The sequence below is a fragment of the Clupea harengus genome, chromosome 13 (assembly GCF_900700415.2).
Source record: "Clupea harengus chromosome 13, Ch_v2.0.2, whole genome shotgun sequence".
In the NCBI taxonomy this organism is placed as follows: Eukaryota; Metazoa; Chordata; class Actinopteri; order Clupeiformes; family Clupeidae; genus Clupea; species Clupea harengus.
In genome coordinates this window covers 17,949,127-17,973,426 of record NC_045164.1, presented here as the reverse complement: position 1 = coordinate 17,973,426, position 24,300 = coordinate 17,949,127, and the positions used below count along the sequence as shown (strand labels likewise).

The 24,300-nt window shown below is 41.6% G+C and overlaps 1 protein-coding gene and 2 long non-coding RNA genes across 3 annotated transcripts in view; all 3 read right to left on the bottom strand.

Moving 5' to 3' along the window:
* desi2 (desumoylating isopeptidase 2) overlaps window positions 1-18,388 on the bottom strand; it is a 28,222-nt gene extending 9,834 nt beyond the window's left edge. The window contains exons 1-2 of the mRNA XM_012839312.3: window positions 17,603-18,388; window positions 6,188-6,260 (exon numbers count right to left, since the gene is read on the bottom strand). Of these exons, the coding sequence (XP_012694766.1) occupies window positions 6,188-6,260; window positions 17,603-17,641 (112 nt within the window). The 5' untranslated portion in view covers window positions 17,642-18,388. The remainder of the gene's footprint in view (window positions 1-6,187; window positions 6,261-17,602) is intronic.
* A 230-nt stretch (window positions 18,389-18,618) lies between these two features.
* LOC116223164 lies at window positions 18,619-21,645 on the bottom strand. The gene is made up of 4 exons (XR_004164940.2): window positions 21,489-21,645; window positions 21,065-21,139; window positions 19,174-19,227; window positions 18,619-19,015 (listed from the first exon to the last, which is right to left on the bottom strand). It is a non-coding gene; the product is annotated as an uncharacterized LOC116223164 (long non-coding RNA).
* A 54-nt stretch (window positions 21,646-21,699) lies between these two features.
* On the bottom strand, window positions 21,700-23,251 carry LOC116223125. The gene is made up of 4 exons (XR_004164920.2): window positions 23,101-23,251; window positions 22,858-22,911; window positions 22,627-22,648; window positions 21,700-21,788 (listed from the first exon to the last, which is right to left on the bottom strand). It is a non-coding gene; the product is annotated as an uncharacterized LOC116223125 (long non-coding RNA).
* Window positions 23,252-24,300: the final 1,049 nt, after the last annotated feature.

Genomic DNA, 24,300 nt, shown 5'->3' with positions numbered 1-24,300 from the left:
CTCACTTTATTGCTACACACACACAGACATACTTCCACTCTTGCTTCTCCTGATCTTTACCTTCTACCTCCCTGAATTTGATAATCACCCATCTCAATTCAATCTCTCTCTCTCTCTCTCTCTCCTTGTGTTTTTATTAAAGTTAAATGTAATAATTATCTGTTTAATCCACACCATCTGTGAGGGACTGAGGGCCTCATTTACTAACAGGATTGCGCCCATTTCAGGCGTAAAATAGCGGGTGAAGACATAAAACCGTATTTCCAAAGGAGGCCTGAGTAAAAGCGCAGATTACCGCTGCTTGGAAGTGGTAGTGGTAAAGTGGGTGTTCGTCGCAAAGAGATGGGAGGAGATGCGTAAAGTGCGCCTAATTATGTATTAGTAACGAAACAAGAGGTGTTTTAGCATGACATATCAGCTGCTGAATGAAAACTATGTGCCTGCGAGAAATGTTCTTTTTAAAAAAATTATTTATATTTGATATATCATTATAATAATAGCCACGTCTTACCCAGAATCGCCGCTCATTGTATAGTTTAAATGGTAATTTCACTCATAGTTCAAGAACACCGAGTACAGTGCACACCTTCTGCGTAGGAGTAACGCGTATCTATACAGGAAAAGTACTTGTACTCGAAGTACACTAACTAAACTACCGGTAAGTAAATTGTAGAGACAGAGCAGCATATTCATTTCACCTTCCATTTTTATTTAGACGTTATAGCCTCTCAAGCGCAAGCTACCCCCAGTGCCATGGCAACCAACAACTACAGTTTTCAAATGTATCGGGCAGCGTTTTTGAAAAGCATGGTTTTCAGTGTTAGAATACGCCGTTTTAAAGTAAGGGGTGTTGTGTATTCCTACCAGACTATTTAACGGGATGCTATGGAGCAGTTAACCTGGATATTAACTATCCTAGCTATCTCTAGCTTAGGGAACCATCTTAACAGTTTGCAGTTGCCTGTGTGTGATTAACTCATGTTAATATGTGTGAATATGAACTCGTGAACATAAACTCGTTAAAATGAAGCTGCACAGGCACCCTGAGGGGTAACCATAGTAACCCAGAAACTCAATGTTCGCTGAAAAGTTTAATTTCCCAAAATCAGCTCACCAATAAAATGAATTCAAAGTGATCACAACTTTTAGTGTGGACGGAAGGGCTAAATGGAGAAATATTTATGAGTTTCTATATTTACCCAGGTTAGTTTGCTGTAACCTCGTGAACCAAAAGCTCTAATTCTAATTTTAACTTATCATCTATGGGTGGAAGGAACCCGCAGGCTCTTTCTTCCCTATTTTAGCTGCGCGCTAAATAACACTAATGGGCGGGGTTAGGTGCTGATTACGCTGGTTAGGCGTCGACACATTCAGATGAGGTTCTTGTTTGATAAATACGATGCAAAATACCGTGCGCTATATGTGAGTTGGCAAAGGCGCAGATTAAGCTGCGGTCGCAATGTTAGTAAATGAGGCCCTGAGAGTCTCTCTGACATGCAGAACACTGATCCACACTTCTGCTGCTGACTGGGTAGTTTGTGGATGGAGGGGCAACCACGGACCTCATCTCCATTACAAACCCTTTGCAAAGACCGCAACAAACAAGGGAGGCGAGGGGGGCATTTTAAACAGAGGTGTTTTCATGAGCTAAATGAAATAAGAAAGAGAGTGTGAGCTGGGTGCAAGTCAGTCACCAGTAATGCATGGATGTTGTCAGGACTGAGACGTGGCTCATGTGTCAAAAGTTCAAAGGAAGGACGGCCACACAAACAAGAGAGAAGAGGCAGCCCTTTTAACTGATGAGACACCAGTGCGCCAGTGCAACTCATTAGCAATGAGACACACAAGCCCACACCTGTGCACAAGAAAAAAAACAAGAAGGCCGAGCAGGCCAAGCGGTAACAACGAACACAGCCTGACATCGCAATATAGGCTATATCTGGAGACAACTACAGTGCTCGGTGCTAGCGAATAGCATGTAGGGCTGGGCAATAAATCAAAAATAGTTTTCTTTTTTTAATCTATACACCGTTCCCCAGTAACTAGGGCCATGTGCCAAATCCCCCAGCTCTAGGCTGCACATAGAGGTTTTAGTATTTACGATCAGCAATACCAAGAAAGGTCATTAGGTGGAAATAGAACTCTTACATGTAACAGAGTCAAATCTCCATTATGATGGTTCCGGTATTGATTTTTACTGTATTTCTAAATCTTTACAGAGGCTACAAGATGTTACAATCACCGAATTTCTAAATGCCATAATGGTAATGGAGAAAAATAGCCTGGTATTACCAGACCATTGAAATTCACTTAATAGGTAGGGTCTAGCCACACTCCATTGGGGTTTGCTTCTAGTCGTTGCATCGTAATCGGCGTAGACTTTGGGTTCAGTATGAAATATTTGACCACGCCCATAGAGAAGTGCTGGCGCTAGTGTGAGTGCGGGACAACATCGGAAGCACTAATCTCAATTTTGTGATTTTTAATTAATTTGATACATTGCCTAGCCCTATTAGCATGTTTAGTTTGTTTGAAACACACTATACCAACACAACGACTCAAGCGGAGACCTCAAAGCCCTGAAACAGCCAGACCACAGGTCTTACAGGAAATCTCCCCACAAAGTTTGCAGACACCAGTGAATTTCCCACCAACCATGAGCGTGTGTAAACATCCCAACAACTATGAGTGTGTGTAAACATCCCAACAACCATGAGTGTGTGTAAACATCCCAACAACCAGGGGCCCGTTCGTCGTAAGGGCTGAAGCTAAGTTAATCAATTGTCCTTTTAGCCCGTTAACATTAGCGAGCTGATTGAGAACAGTAAATATCGGGTCGTCAACAGCTGATCCGTATCCAAATCATGTGGTTAATTTCAACCAGGCTAAACTTATCAGGGCAATTGCGCGTGCACGTCCTACTTCAAAAGGCAGGAAAGGTCGATCACCAAAACAATGATTTTCTAACGGTATAATGGTTCTAAACTCAAAGAAAAGGGCTCTTTTTTTCTCCGCTGGCGAGCAGGAGATGAACATGAACGCTTATGAAGAATACAAGACCATAATCATGGCAAAATTCAACATCGCCACCGCTGTGAGAGCAAGACAAGAAGCGGTGTGTTGGGATGTTTATAGGGTAATATCTATGTATGATTACCTGACAGCAAGTGTGAACTGGTACAGAGGATACCGCTACCGTTAGTAACTGCAAGGTTGCTAGTTCGATTCCCCTCACCTCCTTCCTCGGTGTAGTTTTACATTTCCTTGTAAGTCGCTTTGAATAAAAGCGTCTGTTAAATGACTAAATGTATTAATAACAAATGCAATAAATTGAAGCAGTGAAAAGAAATTGTGTGTATTTCTCTCTATTCTTATCATGAGTCCACCTTAATCATTTTCTACAATAATGATATGCTATGGTGTACTAATAACACTGTCATATAATTATGAGTGCTTTGTTTTCCGCATCGCCGACACTACAAAAATGTACCACTCGCAAAAAAGCGCAAGACAGTCAATGTTCGACTGTGGTGTTTGCAATAAATGACTCGAGAAGGTCTTGTAAATTAATTATTCCTTGTCGGCTGAATCGGTAGCGCTCATACAAGAACTCATCATGATGGAATAATGGATCTTGGCGATCGCAAAGAACTCTCTCCCTACGCTAATCTAACTATCTAATATCAGTCCTTAGTCAATGGGATCCCTCCTTTTTCCGGGCGTGTGGCAAGCTTATCCAGCTACACTTAAGTTAGCCTGCGCTGGAGCAGGTTAGTGCTAATTGATATGTTACTATGGTGATTTATCGAAAGTTGCTTCCACGAACCAAAAAGAGGGGCGTTTTTAATCTTAGCCTAAAAATTTGCTCGCTAAACTGCTTAGCGAGCTACGACGAATACCCTCCAGGAGTGTGTGTAAACATCGCAACAACCATGAGTGTGTGTAAACATCCCAACAACCATGAGTGTGTGTAAACATCCCAACAACTATGAGTGTGTGTAAACATCCCAACAACCATGAGTGTGTGTAAACATCCCAACAACCATGAGTGTGTGTAATCATCCCAACAACCATGAGTGTGTGTAAACATCCCAACAACCATGAGTGTGTGTCAGCAGTGCTCCACCCCAAGCTTTAACCATCTTCTTCCTCCTTATAACTTCTCTCTGACCCTGGACCCACATGAAGACTCGCACCAGTCAATGTCCCAAGCCAGTGTTGGATTAAGACACTGGTCCCTATTTTGAGGATGAAACTGCCGATTCCGGCCGGGCGGAATTGGGCGGGTTGTCTAAACGCAGAGGCGCGGAATTTTGAAAATGGGCGTGGCAAAATATTTCTTCTCTGACAGGGAACATTAGAATGTGTCAATCATAAACTGCCCAAGTCTGATTTAACTATCTGGCAAAAAAGATCACGTTCCCTTTCTAAATAGGGGCCACCGTCTGCTTCCTCTTCATAACCTCTCAGTCTGCACATCTTAACCTGGAGCGACATGCTGTGTTCAGACACCAGCTCTGCGAAGAAACCTGATAACGACTGTTCATTGGGACTTTTAAAGTCCTCCCACACAAAAGATGCCATAGCATCTCACAAATGTAGGTGCTTGAAAGCAGTGTTGTTTTAAGACACCAGTTAACGCCCCTCCAGCAGTCTGCATTAGGTTATGTCAACTACATTTTTGCACTCCAATCCACAAAAGTCACCACTAGTCACTCAGCAGAATATATAATAACAATAATAACAATAATAATGATATTAATATGTTCCAACTACCAATAAGCTCCAACCTCATTAGTTTGGTTGAGCTATCAGTGTAAATGCAAGAAAAACTAGTCGTAATCTTGATGTGAAAACAACCTAGACCTAACAATGCATTCAAAGATGCATCACTGGTGTAAGATGGTACCTGAGATTTGAACAGTACTGTGAGTGTCACACGTACTACACCTAGGGGGTATTCGTAGTACGTGGTTTGGTGAGTAACCCGGATAAGTTAAGTTAAGTAGTAAACCTCCTAAAAAAGGATCCCTATGGCTTTGTTTTGCCAGGAGAATGAAGCCATAGGGCTCTTCTATTAGGAGGTTTAACACTTACTCGGAGTTGACTTATCCGGGTTACTCACTAAACCACGTACTAGGAACACCCCCCTACTCTCCCTCTACTCTTATGGGGTGATTTTTAGTTTTTTTCCACTGAGTGATTTGGCAACACAAGTACCCTATGTGTCACACCAATAAAGCACTTTTGACTTTAATTAGAATTACCCCAACAGCACAAAGGGTGTCCGTGTGACACACCGTTACATTTCTTGGCAGCTCTCAGAACTCCTTCCTCCTCTCCATTTCCCTATGTCTGCTGCTCTTCTGAAACTGAAACCAACCTGTCCAGTTCAAACCAAAGCTCCGTTAAGATATCTGATAAGCACTCAAATTCACATTCATATTTAAACAGGCTTCATTGGGGGATGACTGTGTACAAAACGCTACATAACGCTACATAACATACAAATAAAATCATATGAAGTTCTTAATTAGTCCCTTCAGAGCAGTTCTGCACATCCACTGAAACTCCAAACATGCCTTCCTTTTTTTCGGACTACATTAGACTCAGTCCTGGATGTTAACTGGTCACAGCAGTAATTCAGTATACACTGGGGCATGCCACGTCACCTGCTCAGCCATCAGCTGAAAGAAATTACTGCACAGAAAAGCAGGGTCTGCACCCTCTACATTAATTTCATTCCATTCCATTTTATTCCCTGAAGTGAACTGAAAATTGAATTGAACATTCCAAATAGATTATGTCTGCTGTAGTGGGAATACATGCATTTCATACCTAGTTCAAACAGTACACAGACTACATCTTTCCTTCACATTTTGTCCCAGTCAAGCGTGTATGATTTAATTTTAAATGAGGGACACATGTTAAGGTTAAGGTATTTAGCAGACGCTTTTGACCAAAGCGAATTTCAACATTAGAAAAGAAACATTACACACAACAAAGTATACATTTAAAATACAACATTAAAACAATCAATGAATTACAATAATAACCATAATAATAATAATAATAATAATAATAATAATAATAATAATGATAACAACAACAAGTCCCAATATCTAAACTACATGTGAAAGAGGTGAAAGAGATGAAGGAGGAAGTTATGCTGCTAGGCCACACTCACCTCTGCCGTAGATCTCAATCCCTGAGTGAAAGACGCCGATTCCCAGATTGGCTGTGTATTCATTGATCCAATACTGGAGGAGAAGAGAAAGAGTGGAAAACGTTTTTAAAATTTAGACTTAAATGAGACAAAAATAATGTCAGTGGATGCATTCAGTTAACTGCCATGAACACCAACTTGCCCATTACCCAATACAACCCTTGACTGCAAAAAATAAATAAAAAAATGTGAGCTCCATAGACAGATAGATAGACAACCAGACGCACACATTTGGACTGATAGACACTTGTACAGCTGTCAGACAGCAATAGAGAATTAAAGGACAAGTCATTAAAGCACACGTGTTTGGGAATTTGAAAAATAGAATTTGTCAGACGTCTCACAATTAACGACCATGCCTTCACGATGGACAAGTGTTAAAGCATTAAGCCAATCACAGAATGACTGATCAGAATCACGCACACAGCCAATAACACCCATCAAATAAGTCTGTCGTCACAAGATCACCTAATGCTGGCACAAATGCCGACTCTGACGCAACAAGAGTGCAGGTTAGGTACCCTGTAGACCCAGGCTCAAGGCTGGGTGGAGTGACTGCGTTCTCCATTCGCTACAGTGGTGTCTTGTGTTCCGTGTTAGCACATGCGTTTGTCTCTGTGTGGTGTGGGCTTGTGTGATATGTGCATGTGATTGCATGCGTGGATGGGAGGTCTGGTCTGGAGAGGCATGTCAAGACATCTATTAGTTCTACTGAGCTGCTTGTCCGCCCACAACTGGAGTGTCTCACACATCTTGTGTTTGGTTGATTTCATCTGACTTGCAAAATATTGCAGAACTGCAACCACACAACCACACTGTCTGGTTACCTCCGATAAGGCCTTTTCCTGAGTCAGACACTTGTTTCCATCCAAAAGATTACTTCTGAGCACAAGGTCCCATTGTTACACTATTAACATTTATCGGAGTAAGCCAACAAAACTGACCACGTTCAAAGGGATCCAGATCAGATCAGTTCTAATGAAATCCAATAAGCCTGCAAAGACAGGAAACGAAAAAAGAAACTTGTTCATGGTTTCATAAGCTAAGTGACCTTCCTCTCTGGTTGGTCTTTTTTTTTCTCCACTCATTTTTACTTTTCAAGAGACATTTGTTTGTTTGTTGGATTGTTTGTCCAGTGCAGGAGAGAAGATCTGATACACACACAATAAACCACCTCTCGTTCAATCAACTCTATCGTGTACAGGCCTCTCCAGACTAATGAAAACATTTATCTTATTTCATTTGGTAAAATGGTCCCAATTAATTAGCACGGTAACACCCAAAACAGGCTTCACAGAAGACAGAACACAAATGGCTACAGCCGATGTAGAAGCCGAAGGCAGAAACAGCCCACAGACAGAAGCCACAAGGCACTATAAAATACTGGGTTAGCAGGTTCTGTGTAATGCAATTCTTCAACACATAGACATACGTTACTGGCAGTCACACGTTACTGGCTGTCACATCTTCATGTTAGTGATTTCAAATACACTTCTGTCAAAGAGAGGCACCCATAAACTCTGACCACACACACACAGGCACACACACACACACACACACACAACCTCAAAGACTCATGACCTCTTTCAGCCAAGTGAAAAGGAATCAGTGAGAGGAGTTGGAGTTAAATAAAATCTCGTGATGTGGCCTTGCACACTCACACTGCGTCTGGGAACAGATACCAGCGCTCTGTGTGTCTGGGTAACAGTTCCGCTTTCAGAAAACTGGGCACGGCGCCGCTGGCTAGCTTCAAGGGGTTCTAAATGTCTGCGCAAACACGCATGCCAAAGCATGAACTCGGGGGGTGGGGGCAGAGATAGCACAATCACAATGCACACATGCAAACAGGACTTACAATTTCACTGATCAGTTCTGCTGAAGTAGGGCGCTCCAGGAATATGTCCCAACACAAGAGCAAGGACTTTTCCTGGTTGGGACACACTACTGACCCTGGCCCTGTCCGAACATCCCTCAAATAAGCTCAACTACTGTCAAGGTTGCAACAACAGAGATCACGTTCAGATCAATTATTTTAGGGGTTCTGGGAACAACAATGAAATACAATGGAAGAACTGAGAGGAAAGTGGCATAATCCTTAATCAAAGGCAAATACGCTCATTAATTATTTCCCTCCCAGGAATCAGCAGGATTTGCTGTCTCTCTTTAATCTCACACTGCCGTGAGCTCAGAGTGCAAATGCTGGCTATTAGCTGATCAAATACTTACAACATGACCTGCATCAAAGCTCAACTGAGGAACCAGAGGAATGTTTCCAGACCACAATGAACACAGTCAGGTGTGGGATGGCAGAACCAGGCTATTCTCTAAGGGTTTAGGGCTGCAGTGAGAGAAAGTAACTGTCTGTGTGTTTGTGTAATGAGCTCGCATCTGCTATTGCATACATACTTCAATTATTGTGGGACCTGTGCTCAGTTGCTTCTCCCAATCTAGACAGTTAGCTGGCGGGCTTGTACCAAAGTATCAGCTTCCCACAGATTACGCCGGCCTGGCAGTCGGTGACTGAATCTGGCTACAGGCATGAACATTTCCCCTGCCTGAACACCAGCAACGGCGCGGGCAGGAGCAAACAGAAGGAGGAAGAGACTGGGGCAATCAGCTCACTCTGACTGATGAAACGATAAGAGTGAAGAGAGGCCTGGATCCAGCACTGCCAAGACATGAAAGAGAATCCTGCAAGGGCTCACTGGTAATGATTGAAAAGCCGTGAATGAGGCGGACTGGCTTCAGTCCCCATTCCACAGCTGCTCTCATTCAGTGCAACAATAGGAGAGAGAGAGAGAGAGAGATACAGATAGACAGACAGACAGACAGAGAAATAGATGGTGTTCAATGAGTGTGAATAAAGAGATTCTCCAACAGGCTAGTTGATTAAGTAGGAATTCTGTCTTAATGGCTCTGCCAGGACTGTACGGGTGTCACAGACTGTAACGAGGATTAGACTGAGGTCTGCACCCATGTGGCCATCATAACAAAGGTGCATTCTGCTGGGTTCAGAGCACTCAGAGGCTCCCCTTTGGAGATGGAAAATGGGACATTGCACTTGCTGCCCTGCACATGTGAAGAGTGGCAGACTGCAGGTGTGCCCAATGAGACGCCGCTGTAGCCTCTTAAGTTTCCGAGTCTCCTCTTGCAGGCTCACAGCACACGTCTAGGCCTCACTGCACACCCCTCTCACCCCAACTACCATCAACACAGAGCCTGGACACATTCAAAAGTACACACCACTGTAGACTAGAGTAAAAGTCAGAGTAAAAAGTTTAAAGAGTAAGTTTAAAGGTGAAATATGTATGAAGAATGTTTATAGCTGTAACTGTAATGAAGCAACTCTGCAAAGTACAGAGAAACAGTTGTGTTTCACCGCCAATGAAATCCGTAATCTGATTAAGGTGACACCAGATCACTGGCACCTAGTTCAATCACCACAGCTACTCGCTTACTTTATCCAGGCTCAGGCTGGCTACGGCCAACTCCGCTCTTAGCTTCCAATGCCAGGGACAGGCAGAGAAAGGGAGTATCTCTGACCTCAATGGCCAACCACCCAGAAAGAATAGCTGAAGACAGTTGACCTGTTTCCTGCTGGCATTTGGGCAGTCCATTATATCATGTAAAGGGGGTAAACCTAGGGTGGGCAGTGGCCCACGGTCCACCTATCCAGGCTGAAGGGCTCCAATAAAAAGACCATCTGGAGCTCATTCTTGATTGGTCATGAAATTAGCCCACATATCAGGTGAAAAGGCACCGTTTGGCAAAAGAGAATAGCTGTTCTGAGCCAAAGTCTTTGAAAGCTTTTTTCCTGTGCCAAGCTTTCTTATGGTGGCACACAATAACACCAGGACTTGAGCCACATATTTTTACCCAGTACATACATTTTGATAGGGCTGAACGATTTGGGAAAATAATCTAATTGCGATTTTTTACCAAAATATTGCGATTGCGATTCGATATGCGATTTTTTTTTATCCTCTTTTTTTCCCAACAAAACGTAATGAATGATTTAAATATGACCAACACAATATTAGATACATTTAGTGTAAAATATTCTTTCCCACATTTTACATTTTTATTTAACTGCTCATTACAGAAACAAGAACAACAAATCGGTGGCTTTGCCACTGTGCATTTAAGTAATTTAAAAAAAGTAATTTTAAGTATAAACACTAGGCATGCACTTTTTAAACACTGTGTGCAAAATGTACCATCTTAAAAAAAAAAAAAAATATTATTTTTTTTATTTTTTTTTGTGACCACGTTTTTTAATCGCGAACGTTGCGGTTAGAAAATCGCGTTCTATCATATCGCAATTAAATCGCAAATGCAATTAATCGTTCAGCCCTACATTTTGATTGCTAAAATGTACACTTTGCCCCTGAAGGTTCTGGGTAAGATGTGCAATGACATCTTCCACACTTCCCTCAAGGTTCCTAATGTTACAATAGTAACATTAAAAAAATAATTCTGACAGTATGAAGGAAAGTCAGTCCGCTTGTTAGGACAATTACACAGTAACCATGGCAGCATTATGCCTTTTTACGGATTAAAAAGTACGGTTAAAGAGTTGCCATTTAAGGGTAATTGTTTTTTTTGTCATCCCGACAAAGCAGTTTACTTCCCCATAAATGCCTTGTCAACGGAGTTGCACAAAAACTGTCAGAAAAGAAAATCTAAAGAATAATGAAAGGCGGACAAGTGTAGAACAAAACAGCTACAAAATAACAACCCTGCCTCCCTGGCACACACACACACACACACACACACACACACACACACACACACACACACACACACACACACACACACACACACACACACACACACACACACATACACACACACACACACCCTCTCTTGTTCCGTTCTCCTCTCTTTCTCATGCAAATGAAGACAGACCGTGATGAAGTGTCGGCGCTGTTGTGCATCTGCATTGCAAAGAGGCTCTTATCCAGTAAAGCTGGCACAAGGCCAAGATCATATGGTCACACCTGGCATTCAGAGCCTCTGTACCTGTGCAGAAAGCTTAGCGATCCAAAGAAACCCAACAGACCGCTGGGTGCTTAAAACCGTCTGGAACGCAACTACTTGACTTTGTGTGAGGTGGTGGGATTGCCCTACAGTTTATGATGAATTTCAAATCCAATTAAAACTGTTTTAAGAAACCGGTTCATTTTTGTGGTTCGGTGTTGCCAAATGTTATTCAAAGATACCATAAACATACGCTTCATCTTATTTGTATGAGTTTTTTTTGTGCTGTTTTTACCTTCACTGTAGTTCCACTGTAAAAATGAAATGCCAAACCAGCTGTGTGAAACGAAGAATCATAAAGCAGCTTTTTTCATACTGCCTTTGAAGTTTGTCATGACTGTAGGTCTACTCCTACAACATCACATACACACACATGTATCATACATCTTTAGAATTTCTGTAACTCCAACATGAACATGCTCCAGTTCTTCACATAAACCTTTCTGCCTTTTAGTGCAGGAAGTGCATTTATGATCAGACTTGACACGAAGACATCCAAGCCGTCTGCTTGCTTTCAGAAACATTCCTGGGGCAGTAACTGCAGCACATAACCGAAGCACAGTGCACAGGAGAGACACCAGCGACCTCTGACCTTGATAGAAGAGAGTAGACAAACAACAGGGTGCTGATCAAATGACCTCATGAATCTTAATGAAATGTTGAGTTCGGCTCACCGGATTGCTCTCCCTCGCACTGCGTCCCTGCAGCTTATAAATCTCAGCTTTACCCTCCGCACCCACGACAGCCTAACACACCTACTTAAGAGACTCTACTCATGATTGGAATTACCCGAGTTATCGCGCACACACAGGCACCTGAGGAGTCACAAGCACCCTGTTGTTCACGACGACACTGCTGCTCTAGCCCGTGTTTATCTCTCCTTCTCTCTTAACCGTCTGTGTGGTGGAAGAATACGATTCTTATCCCCTTGCCCCCGATTACACCCAAGCTCATTAAAGCTGCCCTTCATCACTGAACAGGGGATTGCCTGGCTGCGCGGAGATTAAAGCCACACCTGAGAGCTAGCTGATGGGAGTTTAAGTGCAATTACAGGGTGCACTCTTTTGGAAGATGGAGCACAACTTCCCTTCCCTTCATATGGAGTCACAGATAATTAGCAGAGATTCCTGGGAAGGCTTGTCTCATTCAGATTGAAAAAGTATGCATAGGAAAACTATGCTGGCAATTAGGCTTCATGCTAAACATTCTGCAGCTGGTGTTTCTTTTGGGTCCAAGTTTTCATTTGTATTGTGCGGGATGCTGCCCTACATTGTTGAGAAAAGAGCAGCTGCCCATATTTCATAAACTAATAAAAAAAAGACCTGAACACATCACCATTTCTTCAGTTTTGTTTTTAATTTTTTCATAGAGAAAATGTCCTAAGTTTGTTTGGGTTCATGACAACTCTTGCGTATCTTTTTTCGCTAATTACATCTCGGCGTCTCGCCTCTGCGCAGCCAAAGCAGTTTAACTTCATTAGCAGCGGCAGAAAGAAACAGATCAAGTCAGCAGAAACAGCCATCTGGCACGGAATCAGCTGGAAGCTCCAAACCAAACTAGGCACACCAGAGGCTTCACCACCCCCACCAAACAATAACAACACCAAAACATTTGCCAAGCTTTGAAGACTTATCTACACAGGTCTGTCCAGGAGGAAGGTAGGACAACGCTCTTCCCATAACCTACTGATGGGAAGTTCAGAAGCTGGATTCCTCTGCTCGCTCAGGGATGTGAATTCTTGCCACAGAAGCACTGCATAAACATGTCTGAGTCACCTCTTTTCATCAACCAAGTGGGCTCACAGGCAGGCATTACCCACAGACTGTGCTATTAGACACAGAGTTGACTTTATAACAATGTAACATGTATATATATATATATATATAGACACAATCATCACAATGACAAAGCATACATATGTTAGTAGTATTAGCCTGGTACTGAAAGTGTTGAGGCTCTACTTTTCCCAGCTCTACTTACCATTTCATTTTGTCAATGTCATTTAGGTGCAATTTGTCGATTTCTGTGAAAAACTTGCCTGCTAATAGCTTCTACTTTATTTAACTTCTTGTTTTATTCCTGCAAGTCACTTTACTCTTTCTACAATTCATGAAGTCAGGTTTCCCTCTGGGTCATGTCTAACTGACTGACTTCCTGTCTCTGCATTACTGATCAAATGGTATTCCTGCAGATCAGGAAGTGTCTCTGACTCAGGGAATGAGTACAATGGCAATCTGGAGCAGCAGTAAAATTCTGTGGCTCAATGTCAACTCCAACACGGACGCACAGAACCCATGTGAGGGACGGAGGGTAGCGTTCCCAAGGAGCTTTAAGGGGCATGACAATGCTAGGGTAATTGTAGACAGTGGGTAGAGCGATGTCCATGGGTTTTAGCATCCTTGCTAGAATGTATGCCTCCTATGACTGAAGCTTTGGGTTTGAGTCTACACACACACACACACACACACACACACACAGAGTCCCGACACACACACAGACACACAAACAGGATAATATAAAAAAAAATACAATACTATAGCAAATCAAACAAACACAGTAAAAGCCATTTCATTCTATTCCCAAGACAAGCCTATGCGTCCCTTGACGCTGTAATTCATGGGCCAACCAAAGGTTATGAACAGAATAATGTCAGTAAATAAGAGAGGATGCCGTAGGCCTGTCCTGCCATCGTTCACTTGAGCGACAGCAGGCTCCGTCCCTCTGAGGACAAATTAGCTGTCATGAGCCAGAGCAGGGGGAGAGCATGACAGCACGTTTACATTGGCTCTCCATGCTAACACGTTTACACATTTACATTGGCTGTCCATGCTAACAGTTGCCCCGCGATGAGGAGTCTCAATACCAGTAAGGTCTCTGGGGGATGAGATCAACCTCACCAGAAGGGAGGAGGGGTAACAAGAAAAGAAGATAAACAAGATTCACAGACAAAACAATATTCATCAAGATCAACACGAAAAACACACTCACTCTACGCTTGCGCTGGGAGTGTGAGGGGTTGCATTTGGTCTGTGGTTATGTGTGTGATGTGAGTGAGGGCAACTAAATGTAAAGCCTACTGTCCATTGATTGATTCTCAAAAGACATCTCAAGAGACCATCCTGGTAAAACAAAGACCCAAACTATGACTTATACTGAGAACGACAACAACAAACGACAGACCTAACAAAAACAATAGCTTTCAACAAGGTGACAGATAAATTAACCCTGGAAAAGAAAGTCGTCCCTGGGGCTTTCAGGCATGGCTGGGTTACGATGGGAACTCTTCTCCTTGTGGATGGATGCTCCACATCAAATGCTGAGCAATCAGAAATGGTCAATGAGAGAACGCAGCACAGATCGATCCAACCTGAGTGAGTGTGTCAGTGTGAGAGAGAGCATGTGTGTGCGTGTATGAGAGTGCAAGTATGTGTGTATGGGGGAGGGGAAAATGCATCAGCTCACCGCGTGATCTCATGCTTGACAACAGTCACAGAAGTGGCCCGTTACTTTCACTCTCGGAAGCACCTCTATGTTCATTTTCCTGCTGCTGCAGTGTCCGCCACACCACGCGGCCATCGGCTCCCAGTATAGAACTCACAGCAGGTAGAGTGGGGAAACCCACCTCCATTGTCTTCCAGCAGACGGACAAGCGTAACGTAAAAACAGTCCGTAAGATCTAATTGGAGTAAGATCTAACTGCTGCTCCCCGCGCTAATGCCCTCACGACTCCACCTTCATTAGATGCTTCAAGAGGCAGGAGGAATAAGCCTAATCAGGATAAGAGACAGTAGAAAGTCCCTCATCCTCAGTGAACACTGCTTGCCTATGACTACAAAGAGACCAAAACAAATGACTGAGACCCGCTGAGCAGAGTTCGTGCTCTCTAGTCCCTCACTGAGTGCCATCGTGGGAAGTGCTGCTGCTGCTGCTGCTGCTGCTGGGAATGACATCACTGAAACGTACTCCTCCACACTAAAGGAGTTAGGTGTGTAGTAATAGTATCTCCTAATTGTTGACACAAACCTATAGTCATAAACCCAACAGTAAAGTCAGTTTAGTTAATGGTCCTGCATTACTGCATTACTGCATTCCAGCACACTATACAAATCATTGGTCATTTAAAAAAGACACAAAAAAAAATCCTAAATAAAATGCACACCTTTCATAATACGCTATCTGAAATTGACTTACTATAGTATACATTGACTAAGTATAGTATACATGTACTTATGCGGTTGTGTTTCCATGACAATTTGAAAGCTCAAGTTGAGGCATGCAAAGCGCAGAATTGGCGATGTAGAGACGCCAGTGCCCTTTGACCAAAGGAGAGATACAGGGCCCTAATTTAATAGATACGCACCGCAGGTTTTTACGCGCAGGAAAGAAGGGCATCGTGAAAAGATATTTTGATTCCTAGCGCACACTCATTTGGTAGGTGCATAAACATGCGCACAGACCTAAGGCCCAAAAACATAGAAAGCCTCCTCAGATACTCATTTCCTTTATCTCATAATCAAATCTATCTTATTAGCCTATGTTCTGTATAAAAATGTTATTGCAAATTTAGAATGCAACCTAATTAATAGATGAGTCGAGGTAGATGATACATTTCCTTCCCTGTCATTCAGACACCTCCTCTCTCTGTCCTATGGCTTGCTGGCCACCAGGTTAGCGTCGCAAAAAAGCAAAAAGGGAATGGCTCATGGTAGATGCCTAAACAACTCATCTGATAGTTTCTAAAGTTTCATAATATTATTTGAATCCTAGCTTGGTTTAGTTGCCATTTGGGATTATTAATTTTACTCTGGATATGGAATATTAGCCTTGTGCTTCTTGGCCATGGACATTAATAAGCTCTTTCACCTGTCCCACAAAGGTGTCCCGCTACTTTTGCGTCCTATTAGTGCATACATGCAAATAACAATTCTTCTCGGCTCCGCCCTTTGATTATGCGCTATATGCATACTATCATTACGTCTCAAATGTGACGCACAGATCGTTGCCCTTTCACATCAGGGCCCAAGATGTCCAATGTTTCCAAGGCAACATTTGGCTTGTCTGAGTGCGGGATAATGGCTATTGGCGAGTTGATTTCTGAATACAAATCCAGTCTCACATCCACAAGTGTCAAACACGCAGTAACACTGAATGATATCCCAAGTGGACACAGACACTTCACGGTCGACCTATTCGGAGTAGAGGGAAGTCAAGGGTCCTTGCACAGATCCTAACATGGACATGAAATCCAGGACAGGACTTCAGGAATTCTCACCAAATGATGCAACCTCTCATTTAGCAGTAACTTTATCAAAACAATGCAATCTAAGAGACTGAGAGATGACACAAAAATGAGTGTGTTGTACTGTAACCTGTATTGCATTATGTACACAAAAGTAGAAGACTCTCTGGCGTGTGTGTGTGTGTTTAAGCTCCAACCACGAATCTCCAAACAGGGAACTCTGGTCAGATGTCTCCTCAAGCAGAAAAGCTTAAAGAAGAAACAGTACTACAGACAGACCAAAAAAAAAAAAAAAGAGAGAAAAAAAAAAGTGGGATGATACTGATGATGATGATGATGATGAAATGATAAACAAGTAGCATACTGATCAATCTTCGTGATGAAGGAGTATCATGTACATAGGCCATTGGGTCAGGAGCTGCTCATAATCATATTGCACTGGTCAATACGGTATACGGTCTACAATCTAATCTTTATGAAGAAAATAAGGAGAAGACACTTGGAATGCATAGATCAACACATTTCCTATTGATAGCAGCATATGACCTAAACTAAATAGTTGTAATCAGGCAATCTAGTACTGTTTGTAAAGGGAGGGCAATACATACACTTGGAATACAACTCTATGGGCCAAACCCTACTAAGCCTACAGCTCATCATAACGGTCACAACTCCATTTCGAAGATGACAACGCTGCATTTCAAGATGACAAAGTTAATCTAATTGATCTCAACACAATTTCTCATCAACATTACCTGGCCAACTCAAACTTTGGCTTTATAACAGTAGCCACTGTATCAGACATAAGGCCAGTTTCCACAACTTAGAAATGTTCCCCAACCCCATATTAACTCAAATTCTACAGTATACAGACACGACAAAACAGGTTATTTTGTAATCTTTGGTTAACATTAATATGAGTCATCTAACATGGCAAAAAGTATTGGTAACATCAGCTAGGACAGTTTTTAATGAGAGATTCACCGTTAGATAGGCGGGTTCCTAATTGGGTCCGCTATGAAGAGCACCCAAAAGTTCTTGATCCGTAACACTGCGACGGCAGCATTACAAAATGTGAAACTTAACGAGAAACTCACCATGTCATACACGTTGAGAATGATTGTCTCGTTTGCCATCACACAGCAATTTCTCTGTCCGAAGTCGATTTTCTCACTGCTCCCTCCACTCCTACCCAGCAAGTACGTCTGTCCCCCAGGCTAGCGACCTAGCCACTCTTCCTTTCACTAGCTAAAATGGCTAACCGGCCAGCTAACATTAGCTAGCTAGCGTACTCTCCACTATTTTATACCACCAACACAGTGAACGACTAAAAGACACCCATCGATTCAGTGCTTCAAAGACAGTTGCTGTACTGGGTCCGTTTGGGCTTCGTAGTTTGAGGTTAAAGGAAGGCATCCACGAGTAGACTTCGTCAGTGAGAATGAATGCCACTAACGGCTGTAATAACATAAGGCAGCAATGTAACTTGGCAAGCCTCCTCGAAGCTGGCTAGCTGTCAACCGGGCTTACTGGACTAGTCAGTAGCTAGCGGACGTTAGCTTTACTTCTATGGACCTCAACAATGCCAGCTAACGTTAGCCACTAGTAGCGACCATCTGATCAGAAAAGCAGTCGTCGAATTAACTGTATGTTTTCGGTAAGGTTTTTTCATTCGTTCGGAAGTGAACCTTTAACACAGGTAACGTAATGCGATTAAAAACTAGTGTCGCTGTCGCGGCAAAAAGTAACATTTCTTTCTGTCTTAATTGTCATAACGGTGAAGGATCCACTTCTTGGGTGAACGACATCCGTGCTGTTGCAGTGCTGATGATGATTATGTTGTCGAAGACCCTCGGGGATCCACGTCACATCGGCAACAAAGGATTACTCATAACCGACTTGATATCACTTGATCTAGTCTTCCCTTTAAATAATATCGTATCGTATTATTGGGACGTAAACATCTGTTGCAAGGCTTACAGAGGCTTTTGCCAATTATTTTCTATCTTTCGTTTATTCAAAAGACAGAAAGCACAGTTAACACTTAATATAAAATCATATTATTTCAATTAACACGTTTCTCGTGTAAAACACAGGACAGTGTAAACAAATGTAAGGGGTGAAACATTTATTTTAAAACTGTTTATAGAACATTACAATAAATGATTTCCAATGCAAATACAATCTTATCACCAAACACCGTTAACATCAAGCTTTATTAAACATATTTTTATAAACTGATCAATTTTTTTATATATATTTCCGTTGACTTAAAAACCTTAAAATAACACCATTTTAAAACGTATGAGGCTTGGACAAATATCAAGCCCCTGTACCCTGTACCCTGTGGAGCAGACTGCTGTATACAGAGTTTTTAAGTATTTTTAGCTTTTGCCCTTTCTTGTAATTTACGGAATATATACACATATCTGTAGTAACTGTAACCTAGGATACAAAGAGATATGAAGGTGATGCTGAGTGTGACGTAAGGGATAAGATGCTCATAGATCCTGTGAAAACACACATACTCATACACAAACACACACACATACACACGCACACAAACACGAAAGAGAATATTTAGTTATATTTGAGTTGGCTCGGTCAAAAGGTCAATCACTGAATGTCAGGACTGTGGCTGAATCATTACTGGTCAGCTGTCTCTTACGGTTTAGAGATTCCATATGTCTGGACAGCAAAGATGGTTCTCAGATCGCAGAAGCTGGATGAACAAAATCAGAATCATTAAGAGAAGAAGACTAACACTTTTTTTCTTATCTCCCAGTGAAGTTACAAAATACAATTAAACTGCAGCACAATATATCGAGCAAATTCCACTAGTCTTGGCAAATTTACTGAGGGAGAGGATTTGCTGCCACCTTGTGGTTATCCACATGAACTGAAACTCACCAGAGGAAATCAGGGAGGTATGTGGAATATGTAGTTGACACGTTCATAACACCTTATTTCCACTAGCAAACCCAGTATGTTTGTCACAGTAGGATATAGGGGGAAAAACTCTATTTAAGAAAAATTGCAGATTTGGCATAAGCTTTTCTCTTTTCCTAGTTTACTGTGCTTTAGGAAATTCAAGGATTTTTCCAAAATTGCAATTGCAGGTTGCAATTTGATCTTATTACTGCAATATTTCCAAAAAGTCAGGTTGTCGGGAAATTCAAGTGTGTTCTTTTTTTATCACCTATAATTTGGGTCCAAAATCCTGACGGTGAAAACATAAATAGCGCTGTCTTCCTGAGAGAAGGTCAAGTGGTTGCTTGAGCTCCAGGTTCATGATCTCGTATGGCTTGTGGAGATTCCGTGCCACACCAGACTCTAATATAAAACAACTCTTGTAGGTCTAGAGGGGAGAAGGATGTGTATACAACAAACATAAGCAAACTTGAACTTCAACAGTCGGTAAAAGCCAAAGATCTTATTTAGTGATTAGAGTTAATGGTAACTCGGTTACAGTGATGTGTCAATGGTCATTATTATCTAGTTCAGTCATGTCAACACTGTACTGTAAATTCATAGATACAGTTGGAAATCCTTGCCACCACTACTTCCATCAACCAATCACCAATCATCATCATCATCAACTTCATCATCATCACCACCACCACCACCACCACCATCACCATCCTCATTGAGGTTCATTACAAACTGTAAAGCTCTGACTCACCACTGTGAGCTATACTCTCGGGTAGGATGGCCTGCTCTGGCCACTCGTAGGCTCGGTCACTGGTACTCCTTTATATATAAGGCAATACTTGGTCTGCTCCCATACTACCTATGTGTCCTAATCAAGCAGAAAAGTGCCGGCAACTACTCTTTGCGTTCGCAGGACTGTTTTATGCTAACTGTCCCAAATGCCCGTACAGAAATAGGAAAGAGGGCTTTTGTGTATTCTGCTCCCTCGGCATGGAATATATTGCAAAAGGTCTTGAAACTAAATGATTTCATCTCGCTTAATGCTTTTAAACTCAAAATGAAAAAATTTGAGACAGATTCTTTAAGATGTAAATGTTTTTAATGTACCTGGCTACGACACTAACTAAATGTTGTCTTCTTTTGTGTTTCTGTCTGTAACTATGTTTGTATGTATGCTGCTGCCTGTCTTGGCCAGGTCTCCCTTGAAAAAGAGATTCTTAATCTCAATAGGTTTTCTCCTGGTTAAATAAAGGTTAAATAAAAAAATTAAAAAATAATCATCACCACCATCATCAACATCATCACCACCATCACCACCATCATCCTCATCAACATCATCATCATCATCACCATCATCACCAACATCACCAACATCATCATCACCACCACCATCTTCATCATCATCAACACCATCACCATCATCACCAACATTATCATCAGCATCACCACCACATTCATCACCATCACCAACATTATCATCGCCACCACCACCACCATGAACATCATCATCACCAGTACCATCATCATCATCATCCCCGTAGCAGCTGTTGATCAGACCCAGATCTGCTCTGTTCTAGTCGACTACTGACTGGGGAGTTTTCTCCCTACTATGAGTTCGTTGTACTTACCCCTGGGCCCCATGTCTGTTGTAGGGGCAGATTCAGCATTTTATCCCTGGTCTGCGCCTCGCGAAAGCAACCAACCTTATAAAGTCAAACAAAACAGCCATACATGAGCTACCACCCTGTCTTAAATATACACACACACATAACATAACAAAACATATTAATACAGAGATACATTGAAACTCATAAGCGGACTGTAACTTTTACTATGTATGTTTTAAATTCACTTTTAACAGACTAGTGGCCTCCAAAGGTCAGATGAGCTGAGAGAAAACTTCATCTTGCCGATGGTTTTCCTGTGAGGATACGATACAATAGCCAAATTCACAGCACATATGATCTAACTTATGGTGCACTACTACTGGTATACTATAAACTACTGTATGATCTGTTTCACACAAGAACACACAAACACACTGGACTTTACCTGCCGCATGGTTGTATTATAAGAGTAGTCCGTACGACCAAACATCTCAGAGACAACGAAGTTAGCGTCAACAGTTTTGACAAATTTGTCTCCATCATATCTTCAGAGAATAAGATGACATTATCCATTCACACTTGGTGTAATTTCTTGTATCCTGTTACTGTCAATACACATGATTTTAAAGGTAAAAGCCCCAAACATTATTAATAATGTTACGACTTACAGATCCAAGGCAGGTTTGAAAGCAGATTGGAAGTGTATTTTCAACACACAGCCCCAACTTTTCCAGTCATATATAACCTGTCAGAGGGAGACCAGTGTAAGTAAAAACGAACCTGCTGTTTTTTTTCTTATTATGTGTGATGTCACTGTGCTGGTTCATACTGAAATTCATTACAGTAATAAGATATTACTTAGCAATATGGCATAAAATAAATATCACAATCATTTCACAGATTGACCTCGGTGACAATAAACCCATGTCAGTTTGGCTTTTATTGGCAAGTTCAAAACACCACTTAATAAATGCCATTGGCAAAACAGGTGTCTATAAGACAGATCTGTTTATTGGACATCAATTTTCTAAATTACCTGTATTATGACTGACAGATATATATATATATATATATATATATATACTGTATTTGTAATCTGTGAATTTCTTCACAATTTAAAATAAAAATTACAAGCTGACATCTTACTTTATTGTGAAAAATGAATTCTTTCTGATCAATAAGAGGTTAGAAATGACAGTATCTGTATTTCTGTATGTATGACAAAATGTACTACCAAGCCCTAATATCACATTAAAAAACCTGCAGAATAACCAAAGAATCTAACAGATACGATTTATTACTGGCTTTAGAATCTATATCATTACTGTCAAGAAGGATTGGGTAACCCAAAACTGTTGCACTGTTTAGATTTATTGCACTTTGAGCACTTATGCATGACTTGCAAACATAAAAATTCTTCTGTTTTTGACTACTCAGCATTTAGTTTTAAGGTTTTTTTCCCCCTAAGTTTGAGTGCGAGCCCATACACCTCCATTTTGTTCTCAGCCTGTTATAAGGATCAGTCAATGTATAATGTTACTGTCAGCAGGAAAATATATGAAGACCTCTCCCACACGACTCACCATGTCATCATCATTAGCAAATCTGTAAGAAAAAAAAAAAAAGGTTCATCATCATGATCCCATAAAACATGCTTTTTTGTCATAACAATTTATGGCCCGTGGAGTTGAGGTTCATGAAGTTGTCCTAAAGAGTATTTGTCATTAACATTAACATTAAGGGAGACTGCCTCCCTACATGCTTTAATCCATTCATCTATGTGTTTCTGTGTGACAGTGGCATTTTTAGTTTACCTAGGGATGGTGTAGTTATGGAAAGTGTGCATGTCACATTCCATTCCCCAGGGCCTGCAACACAGACCACGTGGAGACGTGATAACAACAACAACAACAACAATAACAACAACACCTCTGCTACTATTTATATTACTACTGCTGCTGCTACTACTACTACAAATAATAATTATTATAATAAGAAATACAATAACAACGAAAGAGTACACGCTACTTAGGTTAACATCCAGTTGATGGTCTTACCTGGCAAAACGAATGTGGCGATTTGGTGGGCAGCCGACACTAAAATAAGACACCTGTGAAAACAGACATAAAATGCTGCCACAAATTTTGACGGCAGAACTTTTAAGCATGGATAACAAAAATAGCAACTTAAGAAAAAAATCCAGTGGCTCATTTAAGATCTCTAGAGACTTCCCTTATTGACTCTACGACCATTCAAGAACTCATGAACTCCTAGGTCTGCATATTTAAGGGTTCCCTACGCACTGAGAACCGAGTTATCTGGAACATGTCCACTGGGACTAGCTGTGATAAAGTTTCCTCTAACTGTACATCAAGCGTTAGAGGCAGTAGAAAATTGTAATTACTTACTGCTTGTTGCACGCTTTGGCAACACAGATGTAATTATTTGCCATGCCCTTTTTAGAATTTGAAATCTGAGTGCAGGGATTCTCTTGTGTTTACTTGGTAAAAAACTCACCCTGTTCTTTGGCAGGTCACATCTGTTTGCAATCAGGTTGGGGACGAGCTCCACCCTCATAACCCCCTGTGACTTGTCTCTGTGTGGCGAACAATAAGAGTCCTATCACGCTACACTTTAAACACTACCATAATAAGTGTCCCATCACTCTACACCAGAGGTCGCCAACCCGTCGATCGCGATCGACGTGTCGATCTCGAAGACCTTCCCTGTCATCTCCAAAATTATAAAAAAAAAATTGAAGTGTCTTCTGAAATGTTTTCTTACAGACTTCGGAAGAACAACGTCAGAAAAAATCTCCGCCTGATTCATTAACGCCAGCTATTTAAATCCGAGGATGTCCGTAGAGTTGTTGTGAACGTAATCACCAACGATTTCTCACAAATGTAGCCCTTCCCACTAAATGCCCCTTCTAAAGCAGCTTGCACACTGCCCCGACAAACGCCAACATTCTCCGACAAACGCCAACAAACACCAACAGTTGGGTCAGCGTGCGCCAGCAGTTGGTGTTTGTTGGTCATTGTCGGGTACTGTCGGAAGAGTTCAACTTGTAGAGAGATTTCCAACATTCTGACAGCTCGTCTGACAGCTCGCAACTAGGCTCAACTCGCGTGCATAATATCCTCGAGCTCTCTTGGATGTCGTTGTTATGTTGGTTATCGGCCAGTTTGTTAAAAAAAACGATATCCTAAGTCTATTTATAGATTAACGTTATGTATTAGCTTACCCAAACGAACGGT